Source organism: Nicotiana tabacum, chromosome 2, assembly GCF_000715075.1.
Source record: "Nicotiana tabacum cultivar K326 chromosome 2, ASM71507v2, whole genome shotgun sequence".
NCBI classification, from domain to species: domain Eukaryota; kingdom Viridiplantae; phylum Streptophyta; class Magnoliopsida; order Solanales; family Solanaceae; genus Nicotiana; species Nicotiana tabacum.
Window position 1 is genome coordinate 58,033,101 of NC_134081.1, and position 18,018 is coordinate 58,051,118.

The following is an 18,018-nucleotide window of genomic DNA, read 5'->3' on the forward strand; positions in this document are numbered from 1 at the left end:
TGCAAGTATATGCGGTTGACAAGTAATAAAGTGATGAGAAAGTATCATCCCACGTGGATTTATGATTAACTCTCATCTACTCTAAACTATTTATAAGTAATTGCTCAAGTGGTTGTGAAGAAGATGGTTGTGATTTTTACTACTAAAAATTACTATGAAATTACCAATCAAGCAAGCAATTCAAAGGTCCAAAGCAAACATGCAAACACTTAGGAAGCATTTAATGAGATGGGAATATTCCGGGGTTATGAGATTAATATCTCTCCTATTGCGTTCTTCCGGTTGATTTAATTACTTAATTTATCTAATTTATTGGTTAATAGGGTTTATTAATCTCGCAAAGTTCTTTCGACGCTTCGCTTGCCTATTCAAGACAACATAATACTATATGTCTATAGAATTAGAATTAACAATAATGCATGTATATTTCCTATGAAAATAATCAAGTAAGGCAACTAGAATTTGTCTATCCTAATTGCAAATCTATTCTCTGATGCCCGGATTCAAGAACTTACTCTAGTCAATCTTATATGCAATCTATAGTGCCCACTTTTGAGTTCAACTATAAATTTGTAAATAGTATTCTACTGTTAGCTATGCAATATAATCATTAAGTGCAAGACTAAATAAGCAAATTAATATGATAACTCAAGCAAAATAATTAGCCATAAAAAACAAATAGTAAATAGCAACCCATAACCCCAGAATAATAAGGTTCTTAGCGACTCATGTTCATAACAATAATCAAAGTATTATTTTTAAACATAGAAGCTATGAATACTAGATGAAAGATGGAAGATTCAATGAATTCCATGCTCCGTTTTTATTTCTATGCCTTTGCCCCCTTTGAAAATTGACCAACTCTTCATTAATCACATTTAGGGGGTATTTATAGGCTAGGGTCAGAGTAACCAAGTACAAAACAAAGTGGGAAACATTTAATGCATGGACTGCAAAAGTGTCCAGGCCTCAGAGCTCGCGAGGCCTGACCTGAGGAAGAGCATTAGAGCTCGCGTCGCCTGCTTCCTCGCTTGGAGCCAGGCGTCGCCTGCTTCCTCGCCTGGAGCCTGGTTCCTGGCCTTTTCTGTTTTTTGCCTTTTCGTGCTCTTTTTGTGTATTTTTGACATCCTTGTGTGAAACCTTCACTCGTTTTCATATTCCAACGATCCTACACATAAAAATGACACAATTAAGCCGAAAACATTGCACATATTATCATTAAAACCCCAAAATATAAGGCAAGTAATATACTATAAATATACATTTATAGCCAATTATTACTACCCCACACTTAAACGTTGCTTGTCCTTGAGTCAACCAATAATTCACACTATCCTTGAGAAATTTATATTTAATACATTTAAAAAATACTATACCAATGACCATGGTTGATAGCAACAATTAAACCTTCAGCATATGCAATCCCATACACTTCCCTTTTCTCATGCCATACTTCAAAAATATTTACAACAAAGACAACATGCTCATAACAATACTAGCCTCAAAAAACCAACTCAATGTCAATATTCACTCATGACTTGAATACCCAACATCATAGAGAAGTCTAATAACGTTACCTATCCCTCATGAAACCATACCCTCACAACAAGAACAAGAGAGTAAGTTGAACCCACACATTCAAAACAAATGCTCAAGTATATTTCAAGGACTCACATATATCAAAGAATATCGCTCACTCTCACGAAGAAATCACATGCATACAATAGGTACCATAGGCTTGCCCATAATGCAAATCTCTAATAATGTAGGCTCACTCGATCTAAAATCAATTAGAAATTTTCATGATCGTAATGTGGGCTAAGGGATGGGCAGGATATATTTTAGGAATAATGGTTCACCCTCCTAAGCATTTTAACACATCACAAAATTAACTTTAAGCACAAATCCTTCAATCCCAATTCAATTTCACAACTAAAATCACCCCCAACAATGTTCCCTCTTTCTTTAAGTACTATCTTAATTCATACCCCACTAGCAAGAACAAGATATCACTTTATTCATCTATATTTTGTTTTCTTTTTCTTTTCATCTCTTTTGTTTTTCAGCAATTTCTTTCTTTTGCAATCACCCTTTTCTTTCTTCTTTACAATTTCCGCTAGTGGTGAATTCTTTTACAAAACAAGTTCACCTTTCTTCCTTTCATTGGTTCCACTCAAAAGCCTCCCACGTTCCCTCCTTACTTCTTTTAGCGCTCATTTCATAATTAAAGTGCTTTAAGTGGTAATTGGATCAAAATAATACCAATTAAGAATAAAAAGAATATATCGGCTTGTAATGTGGGTGTCAAATAAAAGCCTATAGGCTCAAAAGGGCTAATTAGGTATAAATTTTATTTGTGATAGGCATTAAAGCTCAAAAGATCAAAGAAGGCCTAAAATCATTCTTCAAACGAGCATCACCTAGAATTTCTCTTCAACTCACATACCGAGCAAGTTTTAGATACAATTAGAATAACATGAACTATACAAAAAAAGGCCTGACTACACATGGCACATGACTCACTAAGGACGGTCCCATTTCGATTCTCAACTAAAGCAAGTATTCACAAAGCCACGAGATATTAATCATTAAACGCAAAGTGAACATAATTCAAGAAAATGAGACATAGGTGTCACAAAATATGCTATCCAATTTATAAAGGCATCATGATCAATTTCAAAATATAGGTAAGATACTACACATGCCAAAGCCTAAATATGCTACTATCAAACAAGTCAAACGCGCTTAGGAATCTCATCATTATTCCTACCTTTATTTCCTAAATACTAATCTACTCTAAAAATAAAAAATATTATTACCTGGTTCAAACTACATCCCATAGAAAAGAATCAAGGCACAAAGAAAAATCATGGGGGATTATTACTACCTAAAAGAAAACTAAAAGATAAGTTTTTCGATTTTTTCTATTTTCTAATTTTTTTTGTGTTTTTGGTTAGAGTTTAATCCCTCAAAAAAGCTGCATAGGAGATTCATCGTCGAAAAAATTCCAATATTTTGTATTTTTTAATTTTTAAAAAAACATATTAAGCTACTAAATTACTATACTGCTACAAAAGCAAAATAAGAAGCTAACAATTAATCTATTATTTACATACCATAGAGAATCCCTACCCCATACTTAAAGTATGCAATGTCCCAAATGCATATATAAAACAATAAAAATCAAGTAAAGTAGTAAGAAAGATCCCTGATCATTCTTCATCATCGCCCTCATCATAGAAGGCCGTCTTAGTGGCCTCCCAGTCCTCATCATCATCTTATCCCTTAGCATCCCTATCGGCCTCCTCCTCACACTACTTTGGCTCGAGTTCTGAGCATTCAGGTGTGTTAACAACTTTGACCTCAGGCAATCTATGACCCTCACCAAGACCAACCAGACGTTGGGCATAAACATTGAGGGTATAACACTTATGTAAGTTGGCCCGCTCCTCCGGAGTAGCTTCCCTCCCCCCGATCTATAAGTGCAAGTCGAGTATCCCATAAAAATGGGCCATGAAGCTATCATCACGAGCATTACGTTCGGCACCAGTACCCGTAGCCATATAATTATCCTTCTTTGACCGGATGCTCGTGATGTCAGTCCCTCAGGGTGGTATCGGAATGATCACGTCAAACTCCGGCTCCTCATCCACTTCCTCCTTTCTCAGATATTGCGTCAACATATTTTCAAAGAATAATCTATCTATCCTCTTGCTCCTTCACACCTGTGCCATCTGTTGGCATATCAAATGGCCCACGTTTACCTTTTGGTTGGTCATTAAGAAATAGACCAGGCACACTCTCTCACACCCAATAAGAGTATCATGATTGCATGGAAAGAATCAAGCATTGATCAATTTCAATCAGACTTGAGCCTTCAGCTTTATCTTGAACTTTCTGCGGTGGTGAGTCTTTTTATCATGAACCCAGACATCCACATAATTTATACCACATAAAGTGTAACGAAGATCTCGATATATTGGTCGGGCAATAAAGTTACCCAAAGGCTCATGTGGAACACTGGAGTTCCCAAGTGAGCACATAGAGCAGATGAAGAGATATCAATTAACCTTCCCCAAAGGAGGAACAACTGCTCATCATCATCCGGATCCCATCCATAATATAAGTCGCGAACGATACTCACATTGATGTCCCAAGGGTTCCCGAAAACATAGCTCAACCTTAACTCATGAATAGACTTCCAAATTACCGGATACTTAGATCGCTAACAGCGCTCATCCATAGCTAAATCCGGATGCATATGCTTTGGCCTACAAATCTTGTGCCATACCTTGGTGGATGGGGATATACTTTTAAGCCCATATTCATGCTCTCCCCTTGCCTTGGGCATGAGACTACCATGGCTGCAACTGCGTACAACCCCTCAGCATGCCTAGAAGTGGCCTCTTCTCTTTTTCGCTTTTTCGGTGGCAGTGCAGAGGATGTCTTGCCTTTAGTGAGGACAATAGCTTTGCCCATTCCCTTGTCTGTTGGTGGTGCATTTGGTTTTGGATATACAATATTTGTACATGCACAAGTGTATGTTAGTCAACTTTGGAGGGTATTGAATTAATTCAGAACGTGGTCTTACAACCCCACACTTAAGGGATTAGCACATTCTTGCGTAACTTTCCGAGGTTACTCAGACTTCACCTCTTAATATTAGAATCAAACAACAACACATTGGGTACCCATGAGCCACACCACACTTAATATTTTAACCATCAATCCCGCTCCACTGAGCCACCTTACACTTAAATTTCGTGCTTGGGAAGCTCACAACCCACTAGTGTATGAATCCCGGAGACTCGGGCTTCAATTGGGACAAAAAGTGCCTTTGAGGCAATTTATCAAACACATTGTATGCACTAGTTAAGATGAAGCTTTTGTTTGGATGAGGGATTGCCTCACCCTCCCAAATCGGCTTGGGATTCGAGTGTAAACACATTTGAGCAACAAGAATATCAATCCTATGATGTTCATGGGGTTGGGACAAGCATGCATAATTTCACATACAATACATTGATAAAGTTTGCATGTTGCAATTTACCTCAATCAATCCCAAAATAGAATAAAGATAGACAAGAATTCATACCTTAGATGTTGAAAGAGGGAGGAGTTATCTTCAATTAGTGGTTTTCTTGGGTGTATGAGTGTGTGAGAGAAGATTTGAGAGATTTGGATGAGTGAAAGAGAGAACGGGGGAGAATTTTAATTTTGAGTGTGTGAGTCTTTTAAAAGGGGGCGTGGGGTTTGAAAAAGAGAAAAAATAAAACCACTTACCTGGCATCGTGAGCTTGGACGCAAGGCCCATCTTGCAGAAGATGGGGCGACGCGGGGGGTGGTGTGAGCTGGAAGTTTGGCGGGGCAAAAGGAAAGGCGAGCAGGAGCGCGCGTTGGGGTGTGCAGCATCAGGTTAAAGGCAAAGGCCAGCTCGCATTAGGGCGCACGACGCCTGGCCTATGTCGTGATTATTGCCTCGCTACACGTCCAGGATGCACTCAAGTGTTTTCCACTTCAGCGTTTGGAATCCTTCATGTGTTTTGACCTCCTAATAGGCTCTTGTACCTATTCAAACACCAAAACTCAACGAGTTAGTACCTAAAAACAAAAAGAAAAATCTAATTAAGCTAAACTAATCTACAAATTGGGTTGCCTTCCAACAAATGCCTGATTTAATATCGCGACACGATGTTTACAACATCACCATGGGTTGCCTCCCATAAAGCGCCTGATTCAATATCATGGCATGATGCAAAATGCTCCCTCAAGCATCCACCAAGTCTATCAAAATTTTGTGACGACAAATGCCACCACCCCAATAGTGTTTAACTCTTTTCCCATTGACCAAGAATATGCCATCACTTTCGGGATCCCGTAGCTCAACAACTCCATGCTTCGTAGCCCACACCACTTCAAATGGCCCAGACCATCTAGACTTGAGCTTCCCAGGAAAGAGCTTCAAGCTTGAATTGAACAAGAGAACGACTTGACCTGGTTCAAACTCACGATGAAAAATATGTTTGTTATGTCATCTCTTTGTTTTCTCTTTGTACAACTTCGCAATCTCAAATGCGTGAAATCGAAACTCTTCGAGCTCATTGAGTTGCAACATTCATCTTTCCCTATATAGATCTGTATCAAACTTGAGCCTCTTAATCGCCCAATATGCCTTGTACTTAAGCTCAACGGGCAAGTCACAAGCCTTCTCATAAACCAATATATATGACGAAGTGCCAATTGGAGTCTTGTATGCAGTTCGATGCTCCCATAGAGCGTCATCCAGCTTGCTAGACCAAACCTTTCTACTTGCGCTTACTGTCTTCTAAAAATTTGCTTCACCTCCTTATTTGAAAACTCGACTTGACCATTGGTTTGCGGATGATCGGCTATTGCTGACTTGTGTTTCACCCCATACTTATCCAAGAGGTTTCCCAAGGATTTGTTACAAAAGTGAACCATCACTAATTAGAGCACACGGAGTTTCAAATCTCGTGAAAATATTTTTCTTCACAAAGTTCACCACAACCTTAGCATCATTTATAGGAAAATCCACAACCTCTACCTACTTTGAGATATAATCAATTGCAACCAAGATGTACTTATGGCCATTGGATGACGGAAACCATCCCATGAACTCTATTCCCCAAACATCGAAGATTTCGACCTTAAGTATGCCCTTCAACGACATCTCATGCCTCCTTGAAATATTGCCCGTTCTTTGGCACCTATTGTTAATACTCAATTTTTCCCTCAGATTTTCCACTTGACCATTATATATTACCATGTAGTTTTATATATTTTTAATAATATTGATAGAATATTTTCTTGCATCACTATTCCATGACATTTTTTTTTAATATAAATTCATTTTTATCATAATACTTTTACCAAATTATTATGAAAATTGCACGCAAATAATTATATTCACTATACGCATTTTAATCAATTATGGTATTTTAATTGATAATATTTATTTATTATTCCCTCAAAATTATTTCTGAGTGATTAGTTATCTAAACTAGTCATTTATATATTTTTTAATGCATATTTCATAATATTTTACATTATTTCATACGGTTGCATTTGCATTTTATACCATTTACATATCATTTGCCATAATAGCCAATATTTTTCAATAATCATATTTATTATGCTATTTAGGTCAAAATAGCATTTTTATATTTTTACAATTACAATCTATTATTTTACAAGTACAAATTTCAAAAATAGCATTTTTATCATTTTATAGCCAATTCTATTTATTTTTTAATTAATTTTTGTGTATTTTTAAATTTTGGCCCAATGTGAGGTGAAAATCGGATTAAAAGTAGCCCAAGACACCACGCCCACTTCGTTTTAGCCATCAGAGGCCCAAATCAAATACCCCAGACCCAAAACCAAACGACCCACACCCAATACACTGGACCCGACACTCCCTTTTAATCCCAGCCGTTGATCTCAAAGATCAACTGCTCATAATCCATCCCCCTCTTTTATCTCACAAAACCCTAACCCTAACCTTTATTTTCCCATTCCGTCCGCCCTCAAACAATCTACTCATCTCTCACACCGAAGCCCTAGCCGACGACAAAGCTTTTCTCTGTTCTTTCTTGTTTACGCGTCCATACGCGGGCTCACATACCTTATTCGTCCTCACTCGCTCAATTATGGTAAATTTCATTACCAATCCATCTATGGCAAGTATGATTCTCCTATATCGGGTTGATATGAATTCATTCTTATGGATCCAGACACGATTTTTGCTCTGTAGATCCAGAAAGAGAGAACATTTCTCTATCCCAGCGTATCTCTATCGATGTCTTCTCAATTATGGTTTGTGTATGATTTACCCTAATCCGATTCGGAATTGGTTTGCAATAGTTTTATTCAATTTTTTGGTTTCATTGACCTTTTTCCTTTTCTGATTATATGAATCTAACACTATATAAATCCCTTCCCAGATTCCCCTAAACAAACTTTAATGACTACTCTCCCTAACTTGCAAATATTTCCATTGTGTTTTGGTTCTCTGAAACTATTGTGTTCGATTTGGTTCTTGGCCGGCCGAAATCCAAGGCCACCATGTTATTTCTTAATAACCTCCTCTGGTGCAAGCACTGCTCGGAGCCTTTTTGAGACAGTTGTGAACTCTAAAGCACCGGGGACTTGGGGTTCTCACTGTCCTCCTTCAATTGTTGTTGCTGAGCCACTGCTGAAATTCTAATGTTCTCACACTTTTGCTCGTTTATCTTTGCAACTGGTTAGTTGTAAGGCCCCGTAAAATTTCGCAAAGGAAAAATAATATTTTATGGTGTCAGACTAGGCTTATGTGTTTGGGGATTGTAGCTTGGACTTTTTGGGTTGAACAATGCACTGAAAAGTGGAGGAAATATTTAGGCAGAAAAATATATTTTTGCGGACCGCATAATGGTCGCAGAATGAAGCAGGGGCAAGGCAGTTTGGGGAAAAGTCTGCGGTGCATTATGCGACCACAGATCAGTTCTGCGGTGCATTATGCTACCGCTGAACAGGTCTGCGGGCCTCATAACTACCACAGACCCAGGCAGATTCTTTTTAGTTTTTGGTACCAAATTGTGCGGCCGATATGCGGACCGCATATCCATTCTGCAGTCGCATATGCGACCGCATACCCTGTTTCGGAGCTTCATTTTTGTGTTTTTAAAACCCGACCCTACTTCGTTAAATACACGCTTTGGCTATTTTTGAGCTAAAATCTAACACTTTTAGAGTGAGAGAGTGCCCTAGAGTGAGAAAGTATTTTTCAACAATTTGTTCTTCAATTCTTACTCGAATCTTGGAAGATTAACAAGGAAAACTCACTAGGTCTTCATCTAAAGGTAAGATTCTACACCCTAACCCTTAATTTTGAATTTTGTCTAGAATTGAGTAATTAGCAAAATAATTTTGGGCATGAAAGTTGTCCATCTTACATGCATGTGTTATCAAAGGGTGTAGGAAGATTGTTGAGCTAAGAATGGTAAAGAATGGGTTGTGAGATGAAGGAATCCTCCATAAAAGGACCTTGAAACCTTAATGCACACACCTAGTGTTTGATAAAATGCTCAAATGACCTAGAACCATGATCATCTTCCTAATTTTGGTTCAATTTGTTATATTTCTAAACTAAATTGAAGTTGCTAAGAATTGCGAAATATTTTAGAGTTTAAGGAAGCCACATTAAGGTATGTTGGCTAAACTCTTCTCTTAGAATTGAATCCCACAACATTCATGTAATTTATGTAAGTCCTGAGTGGTTCATTATAAAATTGACTATTCCGAGTAAGATTGAGTTGAAAGATATATGTTCAACAAGTATCCCAAATACTTTATTTATGTTATGTTATCAATTGAGGATGTGCTAAAAATATGGGTTGTGCATTAAAAATGTTCGACCTCAAGTCAAGTTCAAACGAAGGCTATTATGCCAAATTTTGTGAAGAATCTCTATGTGCCTTAGATTCTTAATTGCTCACATATGTACTACATGCCTTGATTTGAAATGTTATTTTTGTTGTTGATGATGTTGATGTTAGAAAGTGAAAAGGTGAGCATGAAATACCAAATGCGGCCAACATGCCAAGAATGATTTTATAATTATGGCCATTAGTGCCAATGAAATGAAAAGATATGAAAGAAGTATGAGATGCGATGATTGATATAAAAAAGTTGATGTCTCGAATAAGACAGCCTAACTGATCTGGTCGTGATCGTACATCATGCCGCACACAGGGTGGTGATTGTGCTCGAAATTGTAATTGAAATGGTGATTGTGGTCGATGTCCCTAATGGATAGCCTAGCCAATCAGGTCGTGATCGGACTCCGTGTTAATGACGGCGGTATTGATATAGAGAGTAATTGTGGTTGATGTCTCTAATGAGATAGCCTAGCCGATCGGGTCGTGATCGGACTCTGTGATGAGAGTACGGTGGCATTGGTATTGTGAATAATGGTATTGTGAACAATTGTATATCGATACTAAAAATCTCCCAATGTGAGATATGGAAATTAATTTGAACACTGTCTCGATCCTACATTGAGGTCTGATGTTGTTTAAGGCTTCCACTAATATTATGATGTCCTTATTTGTATTATTTATCATTCTATTAAGAGGGTATTTTGTCATTCATACTAGTACTATTCCATATGTACTAACGTCCCTTTTGTCGGGGGCGATGCATCTTCAATAGATGCAGGTGGTTCCACAGCAGGAGATATTAATCAGTGACAGCGGTACATCCTCTTCCCAGCTGACTTGGTGGGCCCCACTTCATTTTGGGGTCATGTATCTTTTGCTCCTCGTGTATTGTGTTTGAGGTATAGCTGGGGCCTTGTTGCCGGCATTATCATAGTACTCTTTTGTATCTATTAGAGGCTCCGTAAACATAGTGTGGGTTGTGTATTGGTGCTGGGAAAGTCAAACTATGTTATGTTGTGGTTGTATTACTTGTCCATTTGAGACTTTAAAAATGATGAAACTTATGGTAAGAAGTTTGTACTGCAAACATGATCATCTTATTGTCTAATTAACGAAAATCTATTATCTCCATTCATGGATGAGTTTGGGTAGAAGGAAGTCTAATAGGCTTGCTCGACCGAGTTCACTCGGTTGAGAGCCGGTCGCGCTCCCCGGTTTTGGGGCGTGACATTAGTGCTCTTGACTCTTACAGTTTTAATTGTTATTTCTCTACTTCTTCATGTTACCTGTATTATGTGTTCCAATACTGTCTAAACTCCTATCAACATAGACAAGCATGACTTAAGTTACCCTGCTATTTGTGAACTCAAATATTGTACTGTTGTTGTATGCTTTACTGCAATTTCATTGTCAAATGATGTTTTAAGGATCCCTATCCATTAATGTTAAGTCTTTCTGTAGGGATTTCTATTTGTTATAACTGAATCATGACCGTGTCTGCCCTAAAATGTCATGTTAAGTCTTTCCTGTAGAGACTTCTGCTTACTATGTTCTCATGATTAAGTTCTTGACTATCTCTTACCTTAGATTTTCATGCGAAAGTCTTCCCTGTGAGGACTGCTATTGTTATCTTCTCAGAGTTAGTTCCTGAACATGTTGTATGTTACACCCTGTGCGTCCCAAGGTGACGTATAATGAATATGAGACTTAGTAATCATGATTTAAATGAGTTTAAAGTCATAATATGACTAGATATGATGTTTGGATATAAAATACAAAGTTTGGAAAAAATCGGATTTAAGTTGCAAAAAACCCGACTAAGGATTTGCCTTTTAATGAAGCTTTTTGGAGCAATACATTTCGTACGTTATATAAGGTCTTCTTGGTACATATTATATACCAAATGGAAAGTCTTGTAATGTAGTTTCCAACTCTCTTAACCGTTCGTTCATGCGATATCTGGATATAAAGATATAAGTGTTGAAAGAAGGGCCAATGCTAGGGTGCCAAACTAGCACCTCTTTGAATTTTCAAAAGTGGATATATATATATCACCTTGTGTCATCTATTTATTTATTTTTCCACAGACCACGACCGAAATAAGACCATAGACTTACCCTTAATCTCTCTACAAGGGTTTCAAAGAAGATTAACATCCCTGGTACGAAATCAAGAAGCGATAACATTAGAACGATCCCTACGATGTAAGTATCGCTATATCGCCTCTCGTTTTCTTTGTAGTTTGAGTTTTGGAAGGTACTTCATAGTTAATAAAATGTATACTTTCTGTATTTAAGCTTTTAAATATCAAGGAAGGTTGATAAATTCGTTTCCTAATAGTTAGAAATCACTGGACGGTGATCGGAAGCCATGAGTTCGATTTATTTCACTTTTAGTGGACTATTTTGTAGTCCACTCGTGTTGGCTTTATTGTGCTGCTGATTTATGGAGTTTGGAAGGATAAAGGGCATGGAGAAATGCCACATGTGGTAGGGTAGTGGGCTGGTCGGTCGTCGTTACAATTTCAGGCTAATTGATAACTTGTTGATTGGGTGTGTTATGGTATATTTGTGTTTTTTGTTGTATTAAAGGTCCCGAATTGTAGTTAGTTTGTTTTTGAGTTTTTGGTTGTATTGTGTTGTTATCTCTGCTATAGTAAGCTTGAGAGAGCAGTAAAATCAGGGAAAATGCTGCCCGTTTTATTTTAGAATCGAGTTATCGTTCGAGATACATGATATAGTAGCGCCATGTAAGTTATACATGTATTTCTTTGTTATAGGGTTGGAGCACTAGTTATCATAAGCTTGTTGTTGAGTTGCATTGACGTCTTGAGGTATGTTAAGGCTATACCTTATTTTCTTTTGGCATGATCCATATGATACAACAAAACGAGCAAGCACACAACTTTTACAAATGATTCTATTCTTACAAGTACTAGGGTTTCCTATGTTCTTGATTCCTCATATGTGCTACAATCATATCGTTTGTTCATGAGTCTCATGACATTCTGAGAGATCTTATTGAATTACTTCATTATGCATTGCATTCATTTATACATGTATATTGACCCATGACCAGAGGGCGTTATATACATGTATAATATATATATATGGGGTATGGAAAAATGTTATGGTGTTATATACGGACCAACACCTGATCAGCTGGCATACTTTGATGATTTTGCCCACTGAGGCCGAGATGATATGATGGGATGCCCTTAGAGCCTTGATGATGTTATGTACGCATATACCTATACATGATATGACATTTATACGCATATGCATGACATTATAAATGTTTCATGATTCACAGAGCTATTCAGACTTACAAGTTGAGTCCTTTACTCTATGTTTCTTTCATGTCTTTTATATACTGATTTTTTCTGCCTGACATACTCGGTACATTATTCATACTAACGTCCCTATTGCTTGGGGCCTGCGTTTCATGCCCGCAGGTGTAGGTGCACAGGCGACGGTCCCCCTTCATAGGATATTGCTCAGAGAGAGTTGGTGTGCTCTATTTGATCTGGAGCTGCTATTGTATTTTGGTACTATACTTTTTTATACATATATGGGTATGATGTGGCCCAATCCCATCATTTATACAGTTGTACACTCTACTAGAGGTCTGTAGACAGTCATGTATAGTTGGATAGTATATGGCCTTGTCGGCTCGCCCTACCGTATTCCGTATATATATATGTATATATGTCTTTTGGGCATGTTTTCCCGCGCATATTATTCACATGAATCAGTAGTTTATTGCTAGACGTTATGCATGACCTACACTTATTTCATGTTTATATCTTAGATGTATGCTTAGGGGTGTTCGACAGGTAGAACTCGGGCACTCGTCATGGCCCATCGGTTTGGGTCGTGATATTTTATCTTATTTTTCCATGCTAAGCCTTTCATGTATGAACTTGTATTTACTATCTTCTCGGAATTTTTCCTTGACCTTGCTTTATCTTTAGGTTTTCATGTTAGAGTCTTTCCTATAAGAGCTTCTATTTAGTTACCTTCCTAGGGTTAGTCCATGACCATATTTGCCTTGAACTTTTATGCTAAGTCTTTCATGTGAGAGACTCCTATCTGTTATGCTCTTTTTGATTAAGTACCGACTACTCTAGGAGGTCAATCTTTGTGAAGTTGTCATTGTGAACTAATTCTATGAACCTGGTAAAGCCATCAGATGTCTGTTTGTTCTGACCTATGTGTTATGTATACCCCTTCATGTTCTAGGAACCCTTTCATGATATTTTATGAGACTAATAGACTTTCAAAGGTGTCCTTGCCCTGTTTATGTGTTCTTCCACCTCTTAGATATCACATCCTAGGAAATTATTTAATGGTTCTTGTTCTTTGTTATTTGTAACACTAAGGATCCAATGTGCATATGTTCTTGCCTAAATTTGAACTCACCTAAATAACTAGTATGCATGGGCTTTCACTTGTTTTCTTTGTGATCATGTTGGTTGTAAATAATAATGGGTAAACAAGGTAGTTGCTTCTATGTTTGGGCCTTATCTGTTGGGCCAGGTTTCGTATTGGGTCTGAATTGCACTGTCGGCATGACCTTTGCACCTAGAGTTTGGGCATGCCGTCCGCATAAAGTTATAAGTCTATTTGAAGGCCCAAATGTGTTTTTGGGTTGTTTTGTATTTGTAATTGAGACAATGGACGGGAGGACTTTACAGATATTCTTAAATGAGCACACAAACAAGCTAGATTCGTTGTTTGATGATGTTTTGAAGTCCCTTCAATTGTCTCGCAACCCTGCACAGTTGGTGCTTGATGCAATGGAAGGGTTCTATCCTCCCCACTTGATGAACGGAGAAACATAGTTTGAGGGCAGTGTTGTCAAGCAGACTTGCATTCTTCTATTAGAGCAGTTAATTAGAGTATCACCGAAGATTCTACCTACTGTACGCAGAAGAGCAAGGTAACAGAAATCTAACAATAAAAGAATACAAGACTAGCACTAATACTACTGGTATGGGAAAGCAACACTCTCGACTACCTACCAGACTTCTATCTTAATTCTCGACCTCCACACCTTCCTATCACTTGGTAAGCTGAAGCAACGTCATATCATGCCTAATCACCTCTCCCCAATGCTTCTTTGTCCTACCTCTACCTCTCTTCATATCCACCAAGGTCAACATATCTCATACCTACTCAGAGTCCTAACTGGGGCGAAATGGTAATAAATTACATCCTATAAAATATTGAAAGACTTCCAACTAATTAAGACTCTTTGAAAAAAAGAAAAAAAAGGACAGCCCGGTGCACTAAGCCTATGCGCGGGGTCCGGAGAAGGCCGGACCACAAGGGTCTATCGTACGCAACCGTACCCTTATTTCTGCAAGAGGCTGTTTTCACGGCTCGAACCCGTGACCTCCTGGTCACATGGCAGCAACTTTAACAATTACGCCAAGGCTCCCCTTCAAATTAAGACTCTTCGAGAACGAACACAATATGATCAAACTATTTACTATAGAGAACATATCCAAAAGGCCATAAGAATATGAACTGGTTGACCAAAATATAATAGTAATGCGTGAGAGAGCTGAATAAAGTTGAAATGAAAACCAACCTATAACCAGTAGCTGTTATCATACTTGGTCTGTATGTGCATATGCATGAGAGAGAGAGAGAGAGCATGCCTGGGATCTTATCTGCTAATCTTTGGATTTTGAACAGATTAATTGCCCTTCTAGACTGGTAAACAATCTCCAATAGACCTAGAAGCTCATCTGAATCATAAGAGGATGACAATTCAAAAGTAGCTAAAAGTTGCAAAAAGCCAATGACCTCTGAATGATTCAGCTGCGATCCGGTCAATGTTTCTCGCCACTCAATAGCAAGCACAATTGCCTCTATTTTAACCTGAGTTGTTATTTCTGGAGAAACTTCTCTCAGATGTTCCAACAAATCAGAGAACCTCTTCATAAGTGATGATGGGCCATATTTACACTTCCGCAAGTTGGCAGAACGACATTTCCGCAATGCATCTAAGACAACCTTTGCAGGATCTGATGCACAATGAATAAAACTTAAGGAACAAGCAGAGGTTAAATCGCGTGCCTTGCTTTTCAATTCCACATTGTCGCAAAGAGGTTCAGTTTTAGAGGGATCCATAGATTTCTCAATCTGGGGATTTTCTCCTGAGAAGGTAGAATAGAACACATGATGTCATTAATATTCCACAATAATAAATGTGCCACACAAGACTGGCCACATATGAATTCTTATGAGAAGTATTACCTGCAATACCCAGAAATTCTGATATGCATTCTCATCCTGTGCTACAGTGTGGCACAAACTCTCAAGCTCATATTTATCGAAGGAAGATGCCAAGCCATAGGCACCTACTAGAAGCAAAAAACCCAATATTGCTAGATAGTTTTCTGTTTCAGCTATCATCTTTGCTTTCCAGTCAAATGCAAGCTTGCGTGCTTCCAGTTTGGCTTTTGGTTTAATCTCTGGTGAGAGCCTCATCAACTGTTCCAGTAGAAGAATGCAACTTTTCCTGATAACACTACGATCAAATAAAATTTCTTCATTATGAGGTTCTGGAGTATAAAATCCTTCAAGTGCTTCCAATACAAGTAATCCTGAGTCACATGACATTTTGAGAGCTCTAGATATTTCAATGCGCAACAACTCATGCTCATTCCAATGATTGTATAAAAAATTCTGCAAATTCTTTCCGCCCATGCTCACAAGGATGGCAGCCATAGCATCGGAATGACCTAACATGCAAGTGGAGGCCGTTCCAGAGAATGAGGTAGAGCTGAGGGCCTTGGTATCAGTGGGGACAGATGGACTAATTGATACCACCTGTTTCAGCTGAGCCTCAGAAATGACAGATGATGCGGTTACATTTGCCTTCTGCCTTGTGAGAGATTCTATACACTCTTCAAGCTGTGAAGGCGGGTATTGAGATTGAAGCTCGTGATCCATAATGCATCTGATAACAGCTTTAATGGAAGCTACACTCTGTTCAATGGCTTCATTCTGTACGCAAAAGATAAGATCAAGCATTTCAAAGAAAAGATCTATCCAGCAAGATATTATAAGAGAAGTGACAAATGTGGTAAAAGACCTTTTCTTTGACTGAGCACGTTTCTCCAATACAAACGCACTCAGAAATCTGCATAACTTGTTTCAAGTAGTCTTTGAGAATAGGTATTGGTAGGAAATGGCCTGTTAGCTCAAAAGCATAAGCATATTCAACAGCTTCAAGATGCTTTTGCTTGGCTATGAGGTTCTGGATGAAACCTATCATGAATATGATTTAGTTGTCAAAGTTTCCTAATTACCTTTGAATAAATGGAATGACAATAATCTGCTCACATTTAATCCATCACCCGATAACATGCCATTCTACGAATATCCACAATGCAGCCATACAATAATCAACAATTCTACCAAGGCATCTCAACTGTTTGAAGATGGAAAAAAACGCAATGTTAAGAAAACTCAACACTTCCAGAGGAATTGGCCACTTAAAGTCAGAGCAATTTCTCTTTCACAGTTGCAACACAATCTACTAGTTCCTCGTCATTTTGGATCAAGCTTTAGTGGCCCCAGATCAATGCTAATAGTAAAAGGAACCTAGCCACACTCCCACCATGGTAGTACACACACCAAAGCTGATCGAGCAAGAGAAGATTGGGGAACGCCTTTTGGAGGAAATAGGATTTGAGCATAAGCAGTTGGAGAATTTTTGCAAGTCTAGTTTTACGGAGATTTGTATGAAGGCCAAGGAGTTTGAGGAGCTTTTGGAGAAGTTGAATAAGATTCAGAGTTTGATTCGCAAAGAATCAGATGTCCTTCAGTTGAAAGAGAGAAAATTCGCTGAACGAATGGAAGAATTTCAAGTTAAGGAAAATAATTTACAATCGACGGAGAAGGAACTTGAAATAAAAGTAAGGAGCTTGGACACCGTGAAGAAGGAACTTAGAGAAAAGGAACATTACCTAGATTCCATTCAGAAGGAACTAAGAGAGAAGGAAACTACTTTGGATTCTGTAAAGACGAAACTTACTATCAAGGAAGACCACCTGACCTCAGTGAAGAAGGAACTGGAGGACAAGGACAAGGGTCTGGATACAATTAAGAAGAAACTTGAACTCCGCGAGCAGGACTTGATTTTTTTTCGAGGAATTACTCCAACTAAGGGAGGGAGGGCTCAATTCTATTCAAGAGGCATATAGGCAGCGATCAGAAGATCTTGATTCTAAGGAGAAGAAACTGGATTTGGTTCATGGTGAGTTTCAATTAGAAAAGGAAAAATTCCAAACAGAACAAGGATTATTCAAGAAAAAACTGAAAGATGTAGCACTTAAAGAGAAATAGGTTGAGGTGAAATTTAGAGAGCTTGAACAAAGAGAACAGCACATGGAAGATCGGTTTAAAGTGCTTGAGGATAAAATGAAGCAACTGAAAACTATTGGTATTGTCCCTGAGAAGACTGAGTCTATTTATTTTTACAATGTAGAAGTGGAAAGAGTTGGTGCTATCTCTAGTAACTATTCTATTTGATCTATAATAACTTTTAAAAATAGATGATG

At 38.1% G+C, this 18,018-nt stretch overlaps 1 protein-coding gene across 2 annotated transcripts; it reads right to left on the bottom strand.

The window, feature by feature from the left end:
* Positions 1 to 705: 705 nt before the first annotated feature.
* Positions 706 to 17,946, bottom strand: LOC107796695 (uncharacterized). Of its 2 annotated transcripts, XR_001650466.2 has the most exons (4): positions 16,548 to 17,946; positions 15,707 to 16,459; positions 15,036 to 15,606; positions 706 to 1,168 (listed from the first exon to the last, which is right to left on the bottom strand). XR_001650466.2 is itself a non-coding variant. In XM_075233354.1 (3 exons), the coding sequence occupies exons 1-3, from the start codon at positions 16,728 to 16,730 to the stop codon at positions 15,535 to 15,537; spliced, it is 1,008 nt and encodes a 335-aa protein (XP_075089455.1). In that variant the 5' UTR covers positions 16,731 to 17,946; the 3' UTR covers positions 14,960 to 15,534. The 2 variants fall into 2 exon arrangements, 1 of the variants encoding a protein (XP_075089455.1); XM_075233354.1 differs by lacking the exon at positions 706 to 1,168 and having other exon boundaries at positions 14,960 to 15,606.
* Between the last annotated feature and the right edge of the window lie 72 nt (positions 17,947 to 18,018).

Excerpts from the sequence above, each read along its gene's own strand:
- LOC107796695 (XM_075233354.1), bottom strand. The coding sequence starts at position 16,730 with ATGATAGGTTTCATCCAGAACCTCATAGCCAAGCAAAAGCATCTTGAA. Across the intron at positions 16,460-16,547 it reads CGTGCTCAGTCAAAGAAAAG|AATGAAGCCATTGAACAGAG; the intron begins GTCTTTTACCAC and ends TTTTGCGTACAG. Across the intron at positions 15,607-15,706 it reads AGAATTTCTGGGTATTGCAG|GAGAAAATCCCCAGATTGAG; the intron begins GTAATACTTCTC and ends CTACCTTCTCAG.